The sequence below is a fragment of the Aethina tumida genome, chromosome 5, assembly GCF_024364675.1.
Source record: "Aethina tumida isolate Nest 87 chromosome 5, icAetTumi1.1, whole genome shotgun sequence".
NCBI lineage: Eukaryota > Metazoa > Arthropoda > Insecta > Coleoptera > Nitidulidae > Aethina > Aethina tumida.
This window is the reverse complement of record NC_065439.1, coordinates 1,180,372-1,207,318: the sequence shown is the minus strand read 5'-3', so window position 1 is coordinate 1,207,318 and position 26,947 is coordinate 1,180,372. Positions and strand designations below refer to the sequence as shown.

Here is a 26,947-nt window from a genome sequence, read left to right as displayed (position 1 = left end):
AAGACTTAAGATAATATTTAAGCAAATATCTCAGTTCTGCAACTTTTTTCAGCATAGAATTAAGACAGTTCTGAAAATCTTTAAGCTATTTTGTCGACAATTAAGACAGTTGTGAGAGCTTTTAAGTTGTTGATAGAATTTAAAAAGTTGTAAAACTTCTTAAGAAAATATCTAAGCAAATATCTCAGTTCTGGAACATTTTAAACAATTCAGCAATAAAATTAAGACAGTTCCGAAACTTTTTAAGCAATTGTCTGGACAATTATGACAGTTATAGAAACTTTTAGTTGTTTATAGAATTTAAAAAGTTATAAGACTCCTTAAGAAAGTCTTTATGCAAATATTACAGTTCTGGAACATTTTAAACAATTCGGCATAGAATTAAGATAGTTCTGAAAGTTTTTAAGCAATTTTATGGACAATTATGACAATCATGAAAGTTTTGGGTTGTTTATAGAATTTGTAAAACTTCTTAAGAACATTTTTAAGTAAATATCACAGTTCTGGATCATTTTATACAATTCAGTACAAAATTAAGACAGTTCTGAAATTTTTTGTGGACAATTATGGTGCTTATAAAAGCATTTAGGTGTTCATAGAAATTAAATAAGTTGTAAGACTTAAGATAATATTTAAGCAAATATCTCAGTTCTGCAACTTTTTTCAGCATAGAATTAAGACAGTTCTGAAAATCTTTAAGCTATTTTGTCGACAATTAAGACAGTTGTGAGAGCTTTTAAGTTGTTGATAGAATTTAAAAAGTTGTAAAACTTCTTAAGAAAATATCTAAGCAAATATCTCAGTTCTGGAACATTTTAAACAATTCAGCAATAAAATTAAGACAGTTCCGAAACTTTTTAAGCAACTGTCTGGACCATTAAGTCAGTTATAGAAACTTTTAGTTATTCATAGAATTTAAAAAGTTATAAAACTTCTTAAGAAAGATTTTTTCTGGAACATTTTAAATAATTCGGCATAGAATTATAACAGTTCTGAAACTTTTTAAGCAATTTTATGGACAATTATGACAATTATGAAAGCTTTTACTTGTTCATAGAATTTAACTTGAAGTTGGAAAACTTCTTATGAACATTTCTAATCAATTATCACATTTTAAACAATTCAGCATAAAATTAAGATAGTTCTATAGTTTCATAAGAAATTTTCCAACTTTTTAAATTCTATAAACAACTAAAAGTTTTCATAATTTTCATAATTGTCCATAAAATTGCTTAAAAAGTTTCAGTACTGTCTTAATTTTATGCTGAATTGTTTAAAATGTTCCAGAAGTGTGAGCGTGTTCCAGAACGAATTTCATAGATTGGGACAATTTCAAGTTTCACACCTCCTAAGCACTTCTGTATAAAATTAGAACAGTCATAAAATTATTTAAGCAAATCAACTGGGTAGGGGAATAAACATATGTAATCCTGTTTACGACCACTCTTATCGTACTTTGTGACACACGCATTACGTATTCATTTGTTGCGGTCGAGGTGACTATCGATTTCGCCTATGTGGGTGGCGAAATACGTCAAAAACCCGATTGGTCTCATTTAACAAACATAGTACTACTAAAACAACACGTGGCAACGACGCAATTAACAAATCCATGACGTCGAGTTCCCTGCTAAAATCCACGTCCGTTTTATTTGCGGAGTTCTCAAGGAAGACGAACGGTTCATAGACGTAATTACCGCGAAGGTTGGATGGCACTCGGCTTCCGATCTTGGAGATTGCACACACCGGGGCCTTGGATGATCTCACATCAAAGGATATTAAAAACGCTGGATAAAAGGCGGCGGACAGCGAGAACTTTTTAATATTGCACCTTATTGCGTGTGTAAATTGTTTAATGGAAAAAACAGCTCATTAGGGTGTTGAGGTGTCCACCCCTTTTCAGTTCCACAGACAAATATTAGCATTTAGGAGAGGCACGCGATGCGGTACTTAAAAAATTCAAGTGCGGAGTTCAGTCAACCCCCACTGATTTCGATCGTTAATAAATTAAGCCGTAATTTTGTTTTAACGATGTGGCCTTAATGTAGGTAACAGATAAAGTGCGTAGATATAACATAAAGCTTAGGAAAATTAAGGTGAATAAGTGATTTGGTACGAATATGACAAATACGAAAGTCGTAAGGGTGAAAACTTTTTACGAGCCGGATGGTGGGCATCAGACACACGGGGTGGGAAAGAGACGGAGGGAGCAGCAGCAGCTATCGCTGCAAAACCAGAACCAGACCAGACTACCCCATCCATCCTCAGTCTAGCCGGGTCAGAGCCCTCGGTCTCCTCCTCCTCCTCCTCCACTTTTCGCGCTGCGTATGGATCCGTCTGTACTGCACCCTCTGTCCCCCAATCAGTGCTGGGGCCCCCCAACGCACCGGGGGAAACTCTCGGCTGATCCATCAACGGTTGTTGGTCTTAAACTGAATTCGTTAAGCACGTGGAATGTTCAACTAACTAAAATCGTCCATCCACAAATACCCCGTCACCCATCAAAGGGGCCCCCTTTAAATCGTCGGTGAAAAAACCGGATTTTTGAATGGAAAAACGAAATTGTAATTAGTCGGTGGGGTGGGTCTTTGGGGTGACGTCATCCATTGACGCCGCCGCCGCCGCGACGCTACTACGGCGAGCGTGCCGGCGCCAGACGACGGTTATCGACCGCGACAGGTCAATAGTCCCGCCCCCTCGCCCTCCGAAAAACGGGCGCGGGGGTGGCGACTTGACCGTACACGTTCGAATATTGAAAGCCCGAGATCCGGGACCCGGACTAATAACCGTTACCACTCAATGGTCGTCATTTTTTTTTTTGGGTACAATGTGGTTCCATCAACCGGCTTTTATATTATTATTGCCAACTGATTTGGAAGTAATAATATTAAAACTTTTCTAGGAATTTAAAAAGTTGTCAAACTTCTTAAGAAAATATGTAAGCAAATATCACATTTCTGGAACATTTTAAACAATTCAGCATAAAATTAAGACAGTTCTGAAACTTTTTAAGCAATTGTCTGTACAGTTATGACAGTTATAGAAACTTGTTCATAGAATTTAAAAAGTTATAAGACTCCTTAAGAAAATCTTTATGCAAATATTACAGTTCTGGAACATTTTAAACAATTCAGCATAGAACTAAGACAGTTCTGAAATTTTTTAAGCAATTTTAATGACAATGATGACAATAATGGAGACTTTTAATTGTTCATAGAATTTAAAAATTGCAAAACTTCTTCTGAAGATTTCTAAGTAATTATCACAGTTCTGGAACATTATAAACTATTCAGCGTAAAATTAAGAGAATTCTGAAACTTGTTAAGCAATTGTTTGGAGAGTTATGACAGTTATAGAAACTTTTAGTTGTTCATAGAATTTAAAAAGTTATAAGACTCTTTAAGAAGGTCTCTATGCAAATATTACAGTTCTGGAACATTTTAAACAATTCAGCATAGAATTAAGATAGTTACTGAAACTTTCTAAGCAATTTTATGGGCAATTATGACAATTATAAAAGGTTTTGTTGTTCATAGAATTTAAAAAGTTGGAAAACTTCTTATGAAAATTTCTAAACAATTAACACAGTTCTGGAATATTTTAAACAATTCAGCATAAAATTAAGACAGTTCTGAAACTTTTTAAGCAATTGTCTGTACAGTTATGACAGTTATAGAAACTTATTCATAGAATTTAAAAAGTTATAAGACTCCTTAAGAAAATCTTTATGCAAATATTACAGTTCTGGAACATTTTAAACAATTCAGCATAGAACTAAGACAGTTCTGAAATTTTTTAAGCAATTTTAATGACAATGATGACAATAATGAAGACTTTTAGTTGTTCATAGAATTTAAAAATTGCAAAACTTCTTCTGAAGATTTCTAAGTAATTATCACAGTTCTGGAACATTATAAACTATTCAGCGTAAAATTAAGAGAATTCTGAAACTTGTTAAGCAATTGTTTGGAGAGTTATGACAGTTATAGAAACTTTTAGTTGTTCATAGAATTTAAAAAGTTATAAGACTCTTTAAGAAGGTCTCTATGCAAATATTACAGTTCTGGAACATTTTAAACAATTCAGCATAGAATTAAGATAGTTACTGAAACTTTCTAAGCAATTTTATGGGCAATTATGACAATTATAAAAGGTTTTGTTGTTCATAGAATTTAAAAAGTTGGAAAACTTCTTATGAAAATTTCTAAACAATTAACACAGTTCTGGAATATTTTAAACAATTCAGCATAAAATTAAGACAGTTCTGAAACTTTTTAATCAATTGTCTGTACAGTTATGACAGTTATAGAAACTTATTCATAGAATTTAAAAAGTTATAAGACTCCTTAAGAAAATCTTTATGCAAATATTACAGTTCTGGAACATTTTAAACAATTCAGCATAGAACTAAGACAGTTCTGAAATTTTTTAAGCAATTTTAATGACAATGATGACAATAATGGAGACTTTTAGTTGTTCATAGAATTTAAAAATTGCAAAACTTCTTCTGAAGATTTCTAAGTAATTATCACAGTTCTGGAACATTATAAACTATTCAGCGTAAAATTAAGAGAATTCTGAAACTTGTTAAGCAATTGTTTAGAGAGTTATGACAGTTATAGAAACTTTTAGTTGTTCATAGAATTTAAAAAGTTATAAGACTCTTTAAGAAGGTCTCTATGCAAATATTACAGTTCTGGAACATTTTAAACAATTCAGCATAGAATTAAGATAGTTACTGAAACTTTCTAAGCAATTTTATGGGCAATTATGACAATTATAAAAGGTTTTGTTGTTCATAGAATTTAAAAAGTTGGAAAACTTCTTATGAAAATTTCTAAACAATTAACACAGTTCTGGAACATTTTAAACAATTCAGCATAAAATTAAGACAGTTCTGAAACTTTTTAAGCAATTGTCTGTACAGTTATGACAGTTATAGAAACTTGTTCATAGAATTTAAAAAGTTAGAAGACTCCTTTTGAAAGTTTTTATGCAAATATTACAGTCTGGAACATTTTAAACAATTCGGCATAGAACTAAGACAGTTCTGAAATTTTTTAAGCAATTTTAATGACAATGATGACAATAATGAAGACTTTTAGTTGTTCATAGAATTTAAAAATTGCAAAACTTCTTCTGAAGATTTCTAAGTAATTATCACAGTTCTGGAACATTATAAAGAATTCAGCATAAAATTAAGAGAATTCTGAAACTTGTTAAGCAATTGTCTGGACAGTTATGTGACAGTTATAGAAACTTTTAGTTGTTCATAGAATTTAAAAAGTTATAAGACTCTTTAAGAAGGTCTCTAAGCAAATATTACAGTTCTGGAACATTTTAAACAATTCAGCATAGAATTAAGATACTTACTGAAACTTTCTAAGCAATTTTATGGGCAATTATGACAATTATAAAAGGTTTTGTTGTTCATAGAATTTAAAAAGTTGGAAAACTTCTTATGAAAATTTCTAAACAATTAACACAGTTCTGGAACATTTTAATCAATTCAGCATAAAATTAAGACAGTTCTGAATCTTTTTAAGCAATTGTCTGTACAGTTATGACAGTTATAGAAACTTGTTCATAGAATTTAAAAAGTTAGAAGACTCCTTTTAAAAGTCTTTATGCAAACATTACAGTTCTGGAACATTTTAAACAATTCAGCATAGAATTAAGACAGTTCTGAAACTTTTAAAGCAATTTTAATTACAATTATGATAATTATAAAAGGTTTTAGTTGTTCATAGAATTTAAAAAGTTATAAGACTCCTTAAGAAAGTCTTTATGCAAATATTACAGTTCTGGAACATTTTAAACAATCCAACATAGAATTAAGACCGTTCTGAAACTTTTTAAGCAATTTTGTGGATAATTAAGAGAGTTGTGAAATCTTTTAAGTTGTTGAAAGAATTTAAAAAGTTGTAAGACTTCTTAAGAAAATATCTAAGCAAATATCATAGTTTTGGAACATTTTAAACAGTTCTGCATAAAACTAAGACAGTTCTGGAACATTTTAAGCAATTGTCCGGACAATTATGACAATTATAGAAACTTTTAGTTGTTGTTTGAACAATAGTTCCGCCCCCTTGCCCTCCGAAAAACGGGCACGGGGTGAGAACTTGACTGTACACGCTCGAATATTGAAAGCCCGAGATCCGGGACGCAAACTAATAACCGTACCACTCAATGTTAATTATTTTTTTGCCACAATGTGACTGTAATTTTTAATGGTTATTTTTTCCTAAGAATTTTGTTGGTTTCACAATGCCAACGTTTTGATAAAATCAGTCATGGACCATTACATTATTATTGCCAATTGATTTGGAAGTAATAATATTAAAACTTAACTATCACTTGTTTCTTAACAATGGTCCATAATCTTATCAACGTCTCCAAGAGGGGTATAAAAGGCCTTCCAGACCTAATTTTTGGTCCATTCTGAAGTTAATACTCAGCAAAATGTTTAGTGCTTTAGTGTACATTATTCTGTGCCTGTTGGTGTCATCAGCTTCCACCACAGGTAAGTACCACCACAACTTATTAAATAGTAAACTGCCAGAAAACCATGATTGCAGAAGATAAGTCACCAGAGACTCAACTTTCAACAAACCCAGTGCCAGGAATTAACTCTTCAGATGCCAAGAAGGAAAGCGTAGTGGGTACGTTGACGGTACCACTCACGAGTACGTTATTAAATCTTCAATTACAGTCTACATAAAACAGCTACCACCCTCCGAGCATGGACGCCCTGACCCGCAACCGGACGCCAAAATCATCAATCTAAAGTTCATCTCCGACCCATCCTCCGACTCCAAGGGCAGAGTACGACGCTCCGACAGGGAGGGTTCGTCAAAAAACCACAAGGTGTGACTCAAATCCGTCTAATTCGTGATAATTTAAGAAAACGCAACATGCCACGTGACCCCGATAGTCCTGTTCATCTCGTCGGACGAGCCGAAGACGGACGAAGCGGGCAACATCGACCTGAAGAACTACCCGGACCCGATCAACATCACGGTCGTCAACGACCCCAACAACTCCTCCAACTTGGAGGTCATTTCGTCGCACCCCTCGAAGTTGTTTACGGAATCGTCGGGGGATAAGTACGGTACGCCAGACAACCAGGAGAGGAGGCCCAACAGGGTGGTGCGTAAACGTGAGCTGAGGCACAGACGATCAACGGACGGCAAGGAGTACGGGAACTACGTGAGGTTCTTCGAGAGCATAGTCAAGAAGATATGCGAGAAAATAATGAACCAGTCCATCGGGTTGTCCATGATGAACAACGACGTGCTGGACGAAATCCTGGACACGGTCGCCACTGCTGAAATCAACGAGATGAACAAGTACCTGAGGCTGTTTAAGTCTTCGGACATGGATAGTGTGCTGCAGTTTTGCTCCCAGTACGGCTACAATTGGCCTAAACACTAATTAAACCTTGTTACTAGTTGTATTGTTGTTTATTAATAAAGGTTGTTACTGAATAATTATTGTCCGTCATTTACAACTTTAGTCGGTGGTGGTACTTCATTCAGGTGGTTAAGTTTCGTACGTTTTTGTTCACAGGTTACCTCCTGACCCGCGTTGAAGGCAAAATCGGCTCCCCAGAGAAACCCCTGAGTGACCTAGGCTTGATCTCGTACCGGTCGTACTGGAAGGACGTGCTGCTCCACTATCTGTGTTCAAGGGCGGGCACCACCTTGTCCGTCAAAGACATCAGCCAGGAGATGGCCATCCACTCCTACGACATAGTGTCCACCCTCCAAGCCCTCGGCATGATGAAGTACTGGAAGGGCAAGCACATCATACTGAAGAAGCAGGACGTGCTGGACGAGTACGTCGAGAGGGTGCAACGCAGGGGCTCGCTGCTCAAGGAGGTCGACCCCAGTTGCCTGAGGTGGACGCCGCCGCAACCTGCGACCGTATAAGTTTGTTCACCTTCACAGTTTTGCTAATTAAGATTGTTGCTATGGATTTTTGAGCCATTTTTTTGAAGGTGAATAAACCGGCTTCTCTTTTAAAATGGTTTCATTGATTTTCTATCGATTTCGTTTCGAAACGTGCGATGCTGTTACATAAACAGGATGTCTGTGTGTACTTTTTACTGTTTGCACGAAGAATTTACATAAGTAAAATGCGTTGGTAATTTTTTATGACGATGTTTAATCGATTATTATTTTTGATAATTGACCTCGAATAGTATTCAATGCGAAAGACAATCATCAAATAATTCTTTTGTTATTTTTAGCGTGAAAAAGTAACAATGTTTATTAAATTGTTTAACGTATACATTTTTTTATAGATACTGTTGTAAATTTATGTTATAGTAATTTAATTAAATTGTAAATTGTAGCATAAATAAATAATTATTAAAACTAGCTTTGTTTTATTCAGCCAGTTCATATTTTATCAATAAACCTTAATTATTATAATATAAATTATAAAAATATATGCTTAAAGAACGATGCATATTTTACAGTTTTCTGCATTTATTTATTCAGAAACAAATTTCCTATTTAATACCAAATTAAGTCATAGAATTTATTTATTAATTAATTCTTTCAATTCACAAAAATCACATTTTACAGATTTTTGATATCAAATTAATTTATTGATTTATTTCTTTTTAAATCCAGCTCATTCAATTTGTTTTAATAAAATCAAAATTTGAACAATATAATATATTGAAAATTTTATTTACAGAAATATATAACATATATTATAAAAATATTTGCCTAAAGAGTGATGCATATTTTACAGTTTTCTGTATTTATTTATCTAGAAACAAATTTTCCTATTTGATACCAAATTAATTTTTAGAATTTGTTTATTAATTAATGCTTTCAATTTGTGCGATTAAAATCAAAATTTGAAAATAATATTTTCATAATTTTAATTACGGGAAAATATAAAAATATTTTAGAAAGAATAATAATGTAATACTTAAAGAGAGATGTATATTTTACAGTTTTCTGTAACTATCTATCTAGAAAGAAATCACATTTTACAGATTTCTGTTGTCTAATTAATTTATTGATTTATTTGTTTATATATCTAGTTCATTCAATTTGTCTCATTAAAAGCAAAATTTGAACAATATAATATATTGAAAACTTTATTTACAGAAATATATAACATATTATAAAAATATTTGCCTAATGAGTGATGCATATTTTACAGTTTTCTGTATTTATCTAGAAACAAATTTTCCTATTTGATATCAAATTAATTCTTAGAATTTGTTTATTAATTAATGCTTTCAATTTGTCTAATTAAAATCAAAATTTGAGAATAATATATTCATAATGTTTATTACAGGAAAATAATAATAATATAATACACAAAGAGAGATGTGTATTTTACAGTTTTCTGCAATAAATCAATAAATTAATTTATTTTTTTATAAATCTAGTTCATTCAATTTATATTATTAAAATCAATTTTAAAGGTTGCTGTAAAACAAAGTAAAATAATTTTGTATTTGTTATTAAATTAATTTATTGATTCATTTGTTTATAAATTTAATTAATTCAGTTTATCTTATTAAAATCAAAATTTGAAATATATACTCATAATAAACAAAATATTCACTTATAATAATTTTTTTTTTATTTCATACCAATTTAAAAGTTTTTTAATTAATTAAAAGTTTTTTAATTAAGAATAACAATAAAAATTTAGAGATGTATATTTTACAGTTTTCTGCAATAGTTTATCTATAAAGAACACACATTTTATAGTTTCCTATAAAACAAAGTGAAATAATTTTTTTTGCTGCCAAATTAGTTTATTGATTTGTTTATAAATCTAATTTGTCAAATCAAAAAAAAATACAACATATATTATAAAAATATTTGCCTAAATAGTGAAGCATATTTTACAGTTTTCTGTATTTATTTATATAGAAACAAATTTTCTACTTGGTACCAAATTAATTCTTTCAATTTGTCTGGATAAAATTAAAATTTGAAAATAATATAATTTCATAATTTTAATTAAAGGAAAATATAAAAGAATAATAATGTAATACTTAAAGAGAGATGTATATTTTATAGTTTTCTTCAAGTTTAGAAATAAATCATATTTTATAGATTTCTGTTTCATCAAATTAATTTATTTATTTATAAATCTAATTGTGAAAAACATTTATAAAATTGTTTAACGATACTTTTTTTTATAGATACTGCTGTAAATTTATGTTACAGTAATTTAATGGATGTAAATTGTAGGATATTAAAACTAGTTTTGTTTTATTTAACCAGTTAATGTTTTATCAATAAAATTTTAGTTGAATTATAAAAGGATGTAATAAAATTAATTTCTAAATAAAACCGGCATATTATCTAATAAATCCTTTATGGTGTTTCAAGGTTTACATTTTTGTAACGTGTTGCAATATTAATTCTATTGTGTACATAGCAATTTTCTATTTGCACAATCTTCTTTGTATCACGCCGTTTCATTATTGTCCATAATGAGTCCAATAAAAGGAATTTAAATATTATTATTCATTAATTGTAAATAGACGGCCCATCTCCCCCAAAAACTAAGGTTAGAACAGTAAGTAAATTTAAACAATCATTTAAATGTGTTGCCACACGCGCAGTCATACCATTATTTAAATATATTTAAATTGGTTAAGAGGTTCGCTTTTAGGTTAACACGTCGCCGTCGAAAAAACGGTGCTGTTTGAACAATGAAAGATCAGCAATTAACATGTCCTGTTTAATTGCTTAAAAGGATTTAATGCCGCCGTTCAGTTCCCTTAAAAGCAAAATTAGAAACGCAACATTGAAACGATTTTGCAATCGTGCTCTTGCAAAAGTGCAAATGAAGCAGGAGGCAGCCAGCAGGAGTGTATAAATAGCTCGAGAAAGATTCGCGGCATCGGCGATCCTGCAAGGTCGACGCTTTCAATGTCAGTCGGCCGCACGATGTTATAAAATAGTTAACTTGTGTCGGCGTCCTCCCTCATCCTTTTAACTTGCTTACTTTCATCAATTAAACAATCGTTGATCAAAATGGCGGCTGGGGAAGCCATTAACTAGCCTGGGGCGCCACCTGGTTGCTCCCCGACACAACCCGGGTGCAGAAAACTGCACCATTTGCTTCCGACAAGTCGCCAGACTATTAAAATGGTAAATTCGAAGCAGCGTGCGGCCCGCCGGTCCGTTGGCGTTCCCATTTATTTATACCGTGCCGTCCATCGTTGCTCGTCTCCTCGAGTGTGCCATAAACATTTTCCCGGAATGCATATTCGCCTACCTTTGTTGTTTCGATCGAAGGTCAAAATCCGTTGATGCTTTTCCATCGAAATTCCTGCGTTGCATTCATTTTGGCAGTGCTGAGGAAAGCGACGATCTGCTTGGGACCTCTTTTTTTTTTCTACAAACACACACACACACAGTCTAGACTGTATGATTTATTTGTCACGTTAATTGTTTCCCACGAATTCGTAAAAAATATAAATTATAACTGACCCGAAAAGAGAACAAAAGGGTGACTGCTATAAAATTATGTTAATAGGACTGGCGGCGATAAGTTTGTCTTTGGTGAAACAAAGAAATTACTCTCCTGTTTATGAAACTAATTCATTATTTAAATATAATTTTATTTACCGAAAATTATAACAAAAAAAGTACTGCATATTGAGTAGTTTATTGTTTACAAACAAAGTAAATAAATTGAATTTATTTACCAAATTAAGTTTATGAATTTATTTATTACTTAATTCATTCAACTTGTTCGATAAAATCAAAACTTGAAATATAACAATATATACTTAAAAAGAGACGTATATTTTACAGTTTTCTGTATCTGTATAAAACTAGATCACATTTTACAGGTTTCTGTATCTATTACCAAATTTAATTTATTGATTTATTAGTTTAAAAATCTAGCTAAGTTAATCTGATTTAAAACAAAATTTAAAATATAATATACACAATAATAAAACAAATGTTATAAAAACATTTACTTAAAGTAATTATTAATTAGTTCAATTTGTCTTATTATAATTTGAAATATAATATATTTATAATTTTAAAATTTTGGAAAGAATAACAATAAAAACTTAGAGATGCATATTTTACAGTTTTCTGTAATAATTTATCTAGAAAGAGCACACATTTCCTGTAAAACAAAGTGAAATAATTTTCTTTTTGCTGTCACATTAGTTTATTCATTTTTTTATAAATCTAGCTAATTAATTTGTCATATAAAAGTCAAAATTTGAGTAATATAATACATTGATAATTTTATTTACAGAAATATATGACATATTATGAAGATATTTGCATAAAGAGTGATGCATATTTTACAGTTTTCTAAATTTATTTATCTACAAAATTTTTATTTGATACCAAATTAAGTCTTATAATTTATTTATTAATTAATTTTTTCAATTTGCCTGATTAAAATTAAAATTTGAAAATAACATATTCATAATTTTAATTATAGGAAAATATAAAAATATTTTAAAAAGAATAATAATACTTAAAGAGAGATGTATATTTTACAGTTTTCTGTATCTCTCTAGAAAGAAATCACATTTTACAGATTACTGTTATCAGATTAATTTATTGATTTATTTATTTATAAATCTAGCTCATTCAATTTGTCTTATTAAAATAAGAATTTGAACAATATAATATACTGATAAGTTTATTTACAGAAATATATAACATATATTATAAAAATATTTGCTTAAAGAGTGATACACATTTTATAGTTTTCTGTATTTATTTATCTAGAATCAAATTTTCTATTTGATACCAAATTAATTCTAGAATTTGTTTATTAATTAATGCTTCCAATTTGTGTGATTAAAATTAAAATTTGAAAATAATATATTTATAATTTTAATTACGGGAAAATATAAAAATATTTTAGAAAGAATAATAATGTAATACATAAAGAGAGTTGTATATTTTACAATTTTCTGTAAGTATCTATCTAGAAAGAAATCACATTTTACAGATTTCTGTTGTCTAATTAATTTATTGATTTATTTGTTTATATATCTAGTTCATTCAATTTGTCTCATTAAAATTAAAATTTGAATAATATAATATATTGATAATTTTATTTACAGAAATATATAACATATTATAAAAATATTTGCCTAAAGAGAGATGCATATTTTACAGTTTTCTGTATTTATTTATCTAGAAACAAATGTTCTATTTGATACCATATTAATTCTTAAAATTTGTTTGTTAATTAATGCTTTCAATTTGTGTGATTAAAATTAAAATTTGAAAATAATATGTTCATAATTTTAATTACAGGAAAATATAAAAATATTTTAAAAAGAATAACAATATATTACATAGAGATGTATATTTTAAAATTTTCTGCAAATATCTATTTAGAAAGAAATCATATTTTATAGATTTATGTTATCAAATTAATTTATTGATTTATTTGTTTATAAATCTAGTTCATTCAATTTGTCTTATTAAAATCAAAATTTGAACAATATAATATACTGATAATTTTATTTACAGAAATATATAACATATATTATAAAAATATTTGCTTAGAGAGTGATGCACATTTTACAGTTTTCTGTATTTATTTACCTAGAATCAAATTTTCTATTTGATACCAAATTAATTCTTAGAATTTGTTTATTAATTAATGCTTTCAATTTGTGTTATTAAAATTAAAATTTGAAAATAATATACTCATAATTTTAATTACAGGAAAATATAAAAATATTTTAAAAAGAATAACAATATATTACATAGAGATGTATATTTTAAAATTTTCTGCAAATGTCTATTTAGAAAGAAATCATATTTTATAGATTTATGTTATCAAATTAATTTATTGATTTATTTGTTTATAAATCTAGTTCATTCAATTTGTCTTATTAAAATCAAAGTTTGAACAATATAATATACTGATAATTTTATTTACAGAAATATATAACATATATTATAAAAATATTTGCTTAAAGAGTGATGCACATTTTACAGTTTTCTGTATTTATTTATCTAGAAACAAATTTTCTATTTGATACCAAATTAAGTCTTAGAATTTATTTAATAATTAACTCTTTCAATTTGTGTAATTTAATTGCAAGAAAGTATAAAAATATTTTATAAAGATATATAATATAATAGAGATGTATATTTTACAGTTTTCTGTAATCTATCTAGAAATTATTAATTTATTATAAATTTAGTTAATTCAATCACAATTAGCAGCACAGTGTTGGGCCCCGTTAAAAGCAACAAACTAATTTAATTAATAGTAATAGTAATAAAAAAGCAAAATTAATACACATCAGAACGGAATGGAAATACGCAGACGGTGGAGCATTACCAGGAAGTGGTCGCCATTAACTTAATTAAAGTCAACAAACCTATAAAATGTTCAAGCACCAGCGTAAAGTTGACAAATCTTTTTCGGGCCGCGTTTCATCAACCTTAATTAGAATGCGATGTGACTGAATTCCATTTTTACAACGCCATATTGGAACGTTCGCATGGTAACAGACGAATGGGCAACATCAGCTGCAACTGAAATTGTTTCCTGCAATATCGCCTGAAATTATATCGTTAGTACACAAATTGTCTCGGTGCGATTAATTCCCTTTTCCTTTATGCCTCCTGTAATTTGATTAGTCGACGTAATTTCATATATTATATGTAAGTAGCTGTAATTACGTTTTATGATAAAAATTTATAAAATCCACTCGTAACATGCTTGTCAGATGGCAAACTGAAAAATATAATTTAAATAACTGCACCTTAAGTCTCGACACAATAATAAGAATAATTTCCACGGAGTGTCTTATCAATAAAAAAAAACAGAAGTAACGTAATGGGTTTTTACCCATGGAAGAATTTATTTAAATCCTGATTGCCCCCAATGCAAATCTTTCTATAAACCACATAATTGAATTCTATACATTTGAAAACACGTCGATAATTTCCAGGAAAAACGACAAACATTAACGTGGAAAGGCAGACGCAATTACGAATGAAAATTTAGTTCTATAATAGTATTTTTACGATACCGCGAATAATGCATGAATGAAACATGAATAAAATCAACATTAAATGCAGCGGCTAATGAGGAATGGTGTTCGTGACTTACAACTATTAAAAACACATTGGAAACACACATTTATTCAGCCACCATCAATTGTTAAATAAATATCAAACGTAAATAACATATAATATTTAGTAGAAACAGCGACATCTGATTCAGTCCGTGGCTAGTCCCAAAGTATCTAGAGAGAGATGCATCTTTTACAGTTTCCTGTAACAAAACAAGTTGATTTATTTATGTATAAAGCTAACAAGTTCATTAAGATTGTTTGTAAATACGGTTACAAGTTTATTCATTGCTGTGTTACAGTTCTTTCAACATATTTTATTTGATATGACATAAATTATTAAATATAATATTTAATAAAAGCAGCGACATCTGTTTCAGTCTGTGTCTACTGGAGAGATGCATCTTTTACAGTTTCCTGTAGCAAAATAAATTGATTTTGAAACATTTTTTGTATATTTCTGTAAGATGTGAATATTATATTATTTGAAATTTCAATTTCTGATTAATAGGGAAATCTGAATTTACAGGAAACTGTATATTTATTTATAAAAAATACAACACTTAAATATTAAATATCTATCTAGAAAGTGATCATATTTTACAGTATGTTTTTATGTTCTTTACCAAATTAGATCATTGATTTATTTATTCAATCATTTAATTTGTCTTATTAAAATCAAAATTTGAAATTTGAAAATATATTGTATTATAGTTTTCTGTATTTATTTATCTAGAATCAAATTTTCTATTTGATACCAAATTAATTCTTAGAATTTATTCATTAATTAATTCTTTCAATTTGTCTGATTAAAATCAAAATTTGAAAATAATATATTCATAATTTTAATTACAGTAAAATATAAAAATATTTGAGAAAGAGTAACAATATACACTTAAAAAGAGATGTATATTTTACAGTTTCCTGTAAAAAACTAAAATAATTTTTGTTTAAAATCAAAATTTGTAAAATTATATTAATAATTTTATTTACAGAAAATAAAGTATAATAAATATTTGTTTAAAGAGTGATGCATATTTTACAGTTTCCTGTAAGTTATCCGTACAAGTAAGACATATTATTTAGTAGGAAATTAAATTTATTGACATATTTATGCATAAAACTGAATAGTGTGCATCTCTTTAGACAACAGGTTATAAACAATAATGTCAATATACATTTACATATTTTTGAAAGTTATGTTAACATTTTTATATATAAATAAATCGAAAAACTTAAATTAACTTAAAGTTATTTAGTTTTTTTTTCTCAAGATATCCTCGTGTAAAATAGTAAACAATAATATATTTAAATCTAAATAAACAAAGTATTTTAATCAACAGTAGTAATATTAATATATCTTCCCCATCAACAACTTATAATACCAACAAAAACTAGACAGTTAATTAGGTACCAACAAATATACCATAAGCTTATATAACATATGTTGGTTACTTATGTAACTAACTATGTTTATTTCATTTTATTTAATAGATAAAATTGAATGAATCATCATTATACATCAGTAAACAGAAGAATTTAATTTAGAGACTAATACAAAATTATTTAAATTCGTTTCACAGAAAACTGTATAATATGCATCTCTCAGATGACAGGCTATAAACAATAATGATCTTATAATATTATATTCATAAGTTTATTTATAAAAAGTACAATAAACACTTAAATATTAAGTATCTATATAGAAAGTGATCACACTTTATTACACAGTTTCCTGTAATGAAAGTAAAATAATTTTGTGTTAATTGTCAAATTAGTTTATTGACTTATTTATTCAATCATTCAATTTGTCTTATTAAAATCAAAATTTGAAATATAAAAAAATATAAAAATTATACTTCTTTGTAATTATTTCTTTAGAAACAAAGTATGATTTCTTATGTATTTCCAAATAAAGTTTTTGTATTTATTTATTATTTACTTCTTCCATTAAGTCTGATTAAAATAAAAATTTGAAAATTTTACAGTAGAAAATAAAAAGGGATGTATATTTTACAGTTTTCTGTAAAAAAGGAAAATAATTTTTAATTAAAATCAAAATTTGAAACAATATATTTACAAAAAAGTATAATACAAAAATAATTGGTTAAGGAGTGATGCATATTTTACAGTTTCCTGTAAGTAATCCGTCCAAGTGAGACTCGTATTGTTCAGTAGGAAATTAAGTTTGTCGACTTATTTATACATAAAGTTATTTACTTCTTCCATTAAGTCTGATTAAAATAAAAATTTGAATTTTGAAAATATATTCGTATTTTAATTACAGTAGAATATAAAAAGAGACGTATATTTTACTGTTTTCTGTAAGTATTTATGTAGATAGTGATTACATTTTACAGTTTCGTGTAAAAAAGTAAAATAATTTTTAATTAAAATCAAAATTTGAAACAATATATTTACAAAAAAGTATAATACAAAAATAATTGGTTAAGGAGTGATGCATATTTTACAGTTTCCTGTAAGTAATCCGTCCAAGTGAGACTCGTATTGTTCAGTAGGAAATTAAGTTTGTCGACTTATTTATACATAAAGTTATTTACTTCTTCCATTAAGTCTGATTAAAATAAAAATATGAAATTTGAAAGTATATTCGTATTTTAATTACAGTAGAATATAAAAAGAGACGTATATTTTACAGTTTTCTGTAAGTATTTATGTAGACAGTGATCACATTTTACAGTTTCCTGTAAAAAAGTGAAATAATTTTTAATTAAAATCAAAATTTGAAACAATATAATTACAAAAAAAGTGTAATACAAAAATAATTGGTTGAGGAGTGATGCGTATTTTACAGTTTCCTGTAAGTAATCCGTCTTAGTGAGACTCGTATTGTTCAGTGGGAAATCAAGTTTGTCGACTTATTTACACATAAAGCTGGCACATAATCAGTTGGCCCGTATTAATCGAAAATTTGGAACGGCCAGTTTCTAAAACGGCCCATATTCCATTTGAATTATGCATGACTTCCCTGTTGGTCTGGACGAAAAAGCGGGCAGGTGAGAGACGAGACGACAGGTGACGAATTAAAGCTGTGTAGTTGAATATTGATAAGACGATAATTTCGAACGGCTTTAAGATTGAAATTGGCAACGGAAATTCCGCACGGCCGACACCGCAATTTTTTAATATCCGGTCAGATTAACCCGTTTTTTGTTGATGACTATCTGGATATGAAGCATCGTTGTTTTTTTATTAATTACCAAATGAATTAATTAATAAATAGGTTACGACACACAGTTGAAATTGTGGCCTTCGATTTAATTAATTATAAAATGCCAATAAGCAAATTTATAAATTAAACTAATTGCTGGGTCGTTTGCGAATAATTTTTATAGCTGTGTCGACATGGAGTGATTTCTTCAATATTTACCAGTAATTGACATAAATTGCTTCATTATTGGCCGATAAAACAAGAATGTAGATGTCGTTTCGCCTTGTTCGAAGCATCGCCATTTTTGTCGTTGCTGCGCACCTTAAATCATCGATGCCGGTTTTAATTTTTGATAGGGAAAATTTCAGATGCGATAAAATGCTAATGACGATTTCACTGGATCTAATTAGAAAATTACATATGAGCAACGTGGAACGAGTTGTGTAATTTAATGCGACTTGCACATTGCACAGTTATCCGATAATAAAAATAGACATACCTGCATACATTTTCTGTAATATGCAAATGGCAGCATCACTCGCTGAATTTATTACATTTCAACTGACAAGTCAATCGATCTCATTGTTACACGACACAAAAGTATGTATTAATTTTAATAATGTTGCTTTTTTATCTCTATTTCAAATCGTTGATCGAAAACATTTATTATTTATTAAAGTATATCATTTATCCTTGTTTTTTATTCCAAATAAACACCCTTATCAAGATTTAAATATCCTACTGTTTAATTCATTTTTTATAGAGTTTGAAAATCGTATACCACACTAATAGTCAGAACAAACATACAATAAAATAAATTATAACTGACAGGTTCTTTGTTTTTAACAGTTCACTGTATAAATTCATTGTGTAAGCTTTATACCTAAATAAGTCAGTAAACTTCAGTTTCTAAATAATACATATTTACAGAAAACTGTAAAATATGCATCTCTCTCTCTCTCTCTATGCAAACACTCTATAATTTCTCTTGTATTTGTAATGAATATATTATTTAAAAAATTATGATTTAATGAGGTAAAATAAATATATCAATTTGGGAACAAAAAATGTTACTTCGTTTACAGACAACTGTGTAATGTGATCCTTTACCAGACTGATACTTAAAAAATATTTTAAATTGTAATATTTTTAATTTCATGTACGAATATATTTTATTCAAATTGAATATACTAAATGATAAATAAATTCATAAACATAATTTCTGTGAAACGAATTTAAATCATTTTGTATGAGTCCATAAATTAAATTGAAGTTGAATTCTTCCACTTAACATATTTCTATATAACTTTCAGAAATACCTAACAAATATCTTTAAAAAAGATAACTGTCTAAAAAGATGCATATTATACAGTTTCCTGTAAATTAAGTTTACTTTTATTTATTTATTTACCTGTAATGTTTAATTTTCCTTATTAATAATCACACAGAAATAAAAAAAATTGTAGTCTACAGAGCTATTCAGTTTTCTACGAAACAAATTTAAATTATTTTGTATTCGTCTCTATATAACGATAATCCATAAAATTTTCTTTATTAAATAAAATCCAATATTCATAAGTTACATAAATAAACAACACATATTCTGGAATCTTATGGAATATTAATTATTATCCAATTAAATGTCTAATAAAAATCCTTAAAAACAAGTAACTCTTTAAAAAGATGCATATTTTACAGTTTCCTGTAAATTCAGCTTCCCTATTAATCAATAATTGAAACTAAATACTATAATGAACCTTATCTGTTAATTAAGTTTGTAAGTGACAGAAAAAAGCAACATATACTGTATATGGGTTATTTATTGTTCTTCAAACCTCAATGGAGAAGCATCAGCTTAACGAATTCCAATTTTTTTGGATTAATTTCTAAATTAAGTTTATTCTGCTTAAAAAATTAAATATTTATAAGGTACAAATTATATGTTGTCCTTTGTAATATATATTTGTTTTTTAGAAAAGTTATTTAACTGTATTATCATATGTAGGGAAACATTTTATATTTATATAAATTTGGATTAATTTCCAAATGTTTATAGATTTATTTGTATATAAAGATCATATATTTAGTTATCTTTATTAATCAAAATTTTGAAAAACCAACAAACATTCAAATTATTCTAATAATAATAATAATATTAAATTGGAATATAATAATTTTATTGATAAATTGATGACACTGATAAATGGTTGATTGGGGGTGTTATTTATTATTTAAAAACATACTTCAATTGTGTAGGTTTGACCCATTACTATCATTTTTTTATCTAGATTTAAACAAGTGTTACTAAATTAGATTAAATTATTTATTTGTATATAAAAGTGATTCATTCAGATATTCTTCTTCAAAACATCAAAACATGATATATCATGTGTTTAAAAAAGCAATTAATTGCCTGAAAGAAGATTAATAATTAATAATAATTTTGTATTAGTTTCCAAATAAAGTTTTGTAGGTTGAAAAAGAAGCAAATTTTACAGTTTCCTGTAAAAACACGATTGTAATACAAATTCATTAGTTCTTAAATTAAATTGTTTGCATATTATGTTGTTTTTATTAATCAAAATATGACAATAAAACTTACTGAAGCAATGAACAAATATTAAAAACATCAGTCGTCTTGAGGGAAGCACATTTTACAGTTTCCTGTATTACGAATTTACGTAATTTTGTGTTAATTACAACAGTATGAAAATTTTTTTGGATTAAAATACTCCAGTTATCTAATATTGTTTGTTACAAAAATATAGGTACATTATTTGTGTTTTATCTAGATTTAAATATTATTGTTTATGTCATTTTTTAGCCAGAACAAACATGCTTCAAAATGAACTGAAACTAAAGTTACAACAAATGTTTCTTATACTCAACACGATTAGTTACAATTCCATACAATTTACATGTCTTATTTAAAACAAGTGCAAAGAATATAACGAGATGTAAACTGTTAAAATGGATGCTTGAATTGTAAATACCATTAGACCTTATCGATTCGCACATCTTAATGAGCGTATTTATTGGTCGGATTCAATTATCGTAATCGTATTTCTGTCTCTGTGGCCCGTTTATTATCGTCATATTTCTCTTGCGGTGCCCCGAATGAGTTGCAATTTCGTTCGCATTGTCTCCGAGAGACTTTATCTAAACAATGATGTTAGGCGGATGAATTTGTCATTCGGAACTAGTTTAGCTACAACGTATTTTCGGTTAATAACCTCCTGCAACTAGTTTATATAAAAATATGAGCCAGTACGTCATAAAATTTTACTGGTTTACTTTATTACAGTACATTGGAGGCAAACGAAAACAATAAATGATGGTAAATTAGAATGGGCACATATTTATATATATTGTTTACCAAATTAATAAATAAACGTGTTTTAATGATTAATGTTGTTGGTATTTGATGTTCGTCCTTGCCTAATTCGATCTAGCGGAAGTGTTACGTATCAACTGAAGTGTAGGAGTACATTGTCCATTTTAACAGGGCAAGTGAATGTCGTTTGAAATGTAAGGCGTGATGTCAAGAACCCGGAGACTGAAGTAACGACCGTAACAAATTTTATTAATATTAAATCGTCTTCTTTTTGATATACTTTTTGACCTTTCATTCTATTTATTACCTTACAAATAAAAACAATACTGTTGATTGTATTGTTAGTTTAGATTAATCAGATAAAAATCTTTCTAAATATTCATTTTCTGATTGATATGGTAACATAACTTTCAGAAATATCCAACCAATGTTTATCTAACAGGATGCATATTTTACAGTTTCCTGTAAATTCAGATTTCCCTGTTAATTAAAATTTGAAATATAAAATACTATATTACTCTCAATTTGGAGAAATAAACAACAAATGTTATAAGAACTTTACTTTTTTGTACGGGTATATCCTGAGGAAAAATTAAATAGCTTTAAGTCGGTTTATAAATTAAGATTTTCTATTTTTGTACATAAAATTTGTAACATAACTTTTTCCTAAAATAAATTAATAAGTGACAAAAAATAATGAGTTTGTGTAATTTGTTGTTGTGAAAAATTATCTTGATGAAGAAGCATATTTTACAGTTTCCTGTAAAACTAATGTCAATATCTTTGAATTATTAAATTAAATTCTTCGGTTTACTGTGATGATCCATTCAATTTTCTTTATTAAATAAAATCAAATATTCATAAGTTACAGAAGTATACAACATATATTATAAAAAATGTATGGGATATTTGTTGCTATTCAATTAACTGTCTTGATGTTGTTTCTATTATAAGTAATTAATTGGCGACATATATTATTACTACTAATATTTATTAAAATACTCTATTTATGATGTATTTTTCTTCCAATGTTTTATTTACATTTACATATCTTATCGTTAATTTTACTTTTTTGTACGGAGATATATTGAGAAAAAAGAACAAAATTACTTTAAATTGGTTTCTAAATTAAATGTTTCTGTTTTTTGTACATAAGATTGGTACCATAACTTTCAAATATGTATAACAAATATTTGGAAAAAATATTTAACTGTGTAAAGAGATGTATTTTATACAGTTCTCTGTAAATTTACATTGCCCTATTTGTTAAAAATTGAAACCTAATTCTCTAACATACTTTTTTCTTAAATTAAATTTATAAGTGATAAAAATAATCAGTATGTATAATTTGTTGTTGTGAAAAATCTTCTTGATGAAGAAGCATATTTTACAGTTTCCTGTAAAATTAATGTCAATATCTTTGAATTATTAAATTAAATTCTTTACTGTGATGATCCATTCAATTTTCTTTATTAAATAAAATCAAATATTCAGTTACAGAAGTATCCAACATATATTATAAAAACTTATGGGATATTTGTTGTTATCCAATTAACTGTCTCGATGTTGTTGCTATTATAAGTAATTAATTGGCGACACATATTATTACTATTAATATTTATTAAAATACTTTATTTATGATGTATTTTTCTTCCAATGTTTTATTTAGATTTACATATCTTATTGTTTACTTTACTTTTTTGTACGGAGATATCTTGAGAAAAAAAAAACTAAATTACTTTAAATTAGTTTCTAAATTAAATGTTTCTATTTTTTGTACATAAGATTGGTACCATAACTTTAAATATGTATAACAAATATCAGCAAAAATATTTAACTGTGTAAAGATATGTATTTTATACAGATTTTTATAAATTTACATTTCCCTATTTATTAAAAATTGAAAACAAATTCTATAACATACTTTTTTCCTAAATTAAATTTATAAGTGATAAAAATAATCAGTATGTATTATTTGTTGTTGTGAAAAATCTACCTGATGAAGAAGCATATATTACAGTTTCCTGTAAAACTAATGTTAATTAATGTTGAAACTTGAAGAAATAAACAACAAATGTTATAAGAACATTATTGTTTATGGCCTGTCATCTAGAGAGATGCATATTTCACAGTTTTCTGTGAAACGAATGTATATAATTTTGTATTAGTGTCTAAATTAAATTCTTCGGTTTACTGATATATAATGATGAACCATTCAATTATCTTTATTAAACAAAATAAAATTTTCGTAAGTTACTGAAATAACCAATATATATTGTAGAAACTTATGGGATTTTTGTTGTTATCCAATTAAATGTCTAGAGGTTATTGGCATTATTATAACATACATTATTTCTAATACTATTTATTGAAATACTTCATTTATGGTGTATTTTTGTTAAATATAATAAAGAGATGCATATTTTACAGTTTCCTGTAAATTCAGATTTCCCTGCAAATCAAAAAAAAACACTATAAACTTATTTTTGTTAACCTTTGAGCTTTCATTGCTTTGAATAGGTTTGATAATTTATTTAAATAACCACTAGCAATGGTAATGTTTTACAGGAAGTAGTTACGCCACATTCAATATATATTCCTAATCTAACATCTGACATATGACAAATAGAAGATAAGCATTAAGAGGAGTATAAATTATCACCCATTCCAGACAATTAAGGATTAATATTTTTACACTGGCACCTTTAGTATAGTTGTTTCCTTGATTAGTGATAGTATAATTTCTCCTTGCCCACTTACATTAACTTACCACAGCATGTTAATATTAATTTAAATTCATTATAAACCATGAAACTTTACTGACACAACCATAATTGACGAAAACTTATTACAACTCACACATAAAACTATTTTAGTGTTTTATTATCTTTGCAAGCCAATCGAATTACAAGTTTTATAACGTAATGTTTCTAATTTTAGTGTTGCTTTAATGATTTTACTCTGCACACACACACACAAAGAGAGAGAGTAAAATCATTAAAGTGAATCATTCATTACTATTACTATTTTTAAACGTACTGCCATTCAGTATTTATAGTACAATGCATACAAAAGTCTATATTTATTCAGTGATTTGTTTGGCACGAGCAAAAGAGAAGGACATAGGTACTTTAATGATGACGATGACTAAAATTATTTTATTATCAGTGATACAATAAATGATAAACGGAATTAAACTGTAATAGTATGTCCAAGTGATTTATTTATTGAGCACAATGTGTGGGTTTAAGTACTTCGTAGCTTTGTTAATAATAAGGTAATTTAGTTACTAATTTGCACAACTCCATCAATAATAAATCGTAGTTCTCTCAACTTAAACTTAGGGGTTGTTGGGGAAAAAGTCTGGGATTACCTCCTGTACACTCAAAGATGGGCGCCCGGAGCTTGTGCAGATTGGCTAAGTCTGAACCAAACGGCTTCGTGTTACGAAGTACCAACAAGTTACTGGACCATCCACGGACTATGGCCCGGTAATACGACCGGAGACGAGCCCTTTTACTGCAACGACACTCCTCTAAACTTAACCGAGTTGGAGCCCATAACACCAGAACTGATGCAGCAATGGCCCACCACCAGGAACTACTCCGGCGACTTCTATGGTGACTGCGTCTTTTTCTGGCAACACGAGTGGGACAAACATGGTACTTGTGCCATGGTCTTGCAGAGTTTTGCCACAGTTTTTGACTACTTTGACGTCAGTCTTCAGTGGAATAAAAAGTATGACGTTTATAAAGCCTTGGAGAGTCATGGAGTAGTGCCTAGTACCACAAGAGGTTACAATTTTGCCGAGATATCCGAGGCATTACAAGAAGCTTTCGGTAAAGTACCAGACGTTATTTGTACTACAGATAATCTGATACACGAAGTCAGGATTTGCTTCGATAAACAGTCTTCTTTGATCGATTGCACGAAGATACAAACTGAGTGTGATAAAACTCGTGACATATTGTATAGATAATTATTAAGTTGTTACAATAAAAAATTTGAATATATACCAACGTTTATTATTGATTAATTCCTTAAAAGTCTTATAAACAATAATGTACAATGATCTTGAATGTGATGATTAGATAATGACAAGTATGACCCACAAATTATAAATTTATTTGTCTACAACTAAATATGAGAAGTCATATTTTATCACTTACAATTTACAAACACTTAATTTAATAACGATACTTACCGACTATACAATGTTATAGACACTTGGAGTACTTCCTAACCATACAAGAGACTACAATGTTACAGAAATATTTTGTTTCTGTAATCCTTCACTTCATCCAAATACAAATACTTAATTCAATTACAGTACTACTCCACTGTACAATGTTATAGACATTATATTGGCTAAACTTTAATGAACCAAAGTACCAACAACATCTTTTACCATTCATGGTCTTTGATACTAAACTGTTTCACAAATATGATAATTGTACTGTACCTTTGAAGAATTTTGTTTGTTCTGTATAGGAGAGTCATGGAGTACTTTCTGACGATACAAGAGATTTTAATGTTACAGAAATATTTTGTTTCTGTAATCCTTTACTTTATCCAATTACAAATACTTAATTCAATTACAGTACTACTCCACTGTGCAATGTTATAGACATTTATATTGGCTAAACTTTAATGAACCAAAGTACCAACAACATCTTTTACCATTCATGGTCTTTGATGCTAAACTGTTTCACAAATATGATAATTGTACTGTACCTTTGAAAAATTTTGTTTGTTCTGTATAGGAGAGTCATGGAGTACTTTCTGACGATACAAGAGATTTTAATGTTACAGAAATATTTTGTTTCTGTAATCCTTTACTTTATCCAATTACAAATACTTAATTCAATCACAGTACTACTCAACTATACAATGTTATAGACATTATATTAGGTAAACTTTAATGAACCAAAGTACCAACAACTTCTTTTACCATTCATGGTCTTTGATAATAAACTGTTTGACAAATATGATACTTGCACAGTATCTTTGAAAGATTTTGTTTCTTCTATATTGGAGTGTCGTGGAGTACTTCCTGGTGATACAAGAGATTACAATGTTACTGAAATATTTTGTTTTTGTAATCCTTTACTTTATCCAATTACACACTTAATTCAATTACAGTACTACTCCACTGTATAATGTTATAGACATTTATATTGGCTAAACTTTAATGAACCAAAGTACCAACAACTTCTTTTACCATTCATGGTCTTTGATACTAAACTGTTTGACAAATATGATACTTGCACAGTATCTTTGAAAGATTTTGTTTGTTCTATATTGGAGTGTCGTGGAGTACTTCCTGGTGATACAAGAGATTACAATGTTACAGAAATATTTTGTTTCT

General features: G+C 28.2%; 3 protein-coding genes across 3 annotated transcripts in view; all 3 read left to right on the top strand.

Annotated features, from left to right (window-relative positions):
• The window catches only part of LOC109598889 (histone acetyltransferase KAT7), a 39,378-nt gene extending 31,045 nt beyond the window's left edge, over positions 1 to 8,333 (top strand). The window contains exon 4 of the mRNA XM_049968321.1: positions 7,570 to 8,333. Coding sequence (XP_049824278.1) covers positions 7,570 to 7,931 — 362 coding nt within the window. The 3' untranslated portion in view covers positions 7,932 to 8,333. The remainder of the gene's footprint in view (positions 1 to 7,569) is intronic.
• On the top strand, positions 6,407 to 7,490 carry LOC109606657 (uncharacterized). The gene is made up of 4 exons (XM_020023189.2): positions 6,407 to 6,523; positions 6,579 to 6,662; positions 6,713 to 6,847; positions 6,905 to 7,490. Exons 1-4 carry the CDS (start codon positions 6,463 to 6,465, stop codon positions 7,432 to 7,434), a joined length of 810 nt encoding a protein of 269 aa, XP_019878748.1. The 5' UTR covers positions 6,407 to 6,462; the 3' UTR covers positions 7,435 to 7,490.
• A 16,535-nt stretch (positions 8,334 to 24,868) lies between the features above and the next one.
• On the top strand, positions 24,869 to 25,558 carry LOC109605159 (ribonuclease Oy-like). The gene has a single exon (XM_020021730.2). The coding sequence runs from the start codon at positions 25,154 to 25,156 to the stop codon at positions 25,556 to 25,558; it is 405 nt and encodes a 134-aa protein (XP_019877289.1). The 5' UTR covers positions 24,869 to 25,153.
• Positions 25,559 to 26,947: the final 1,389 nt, after the last annotated feature.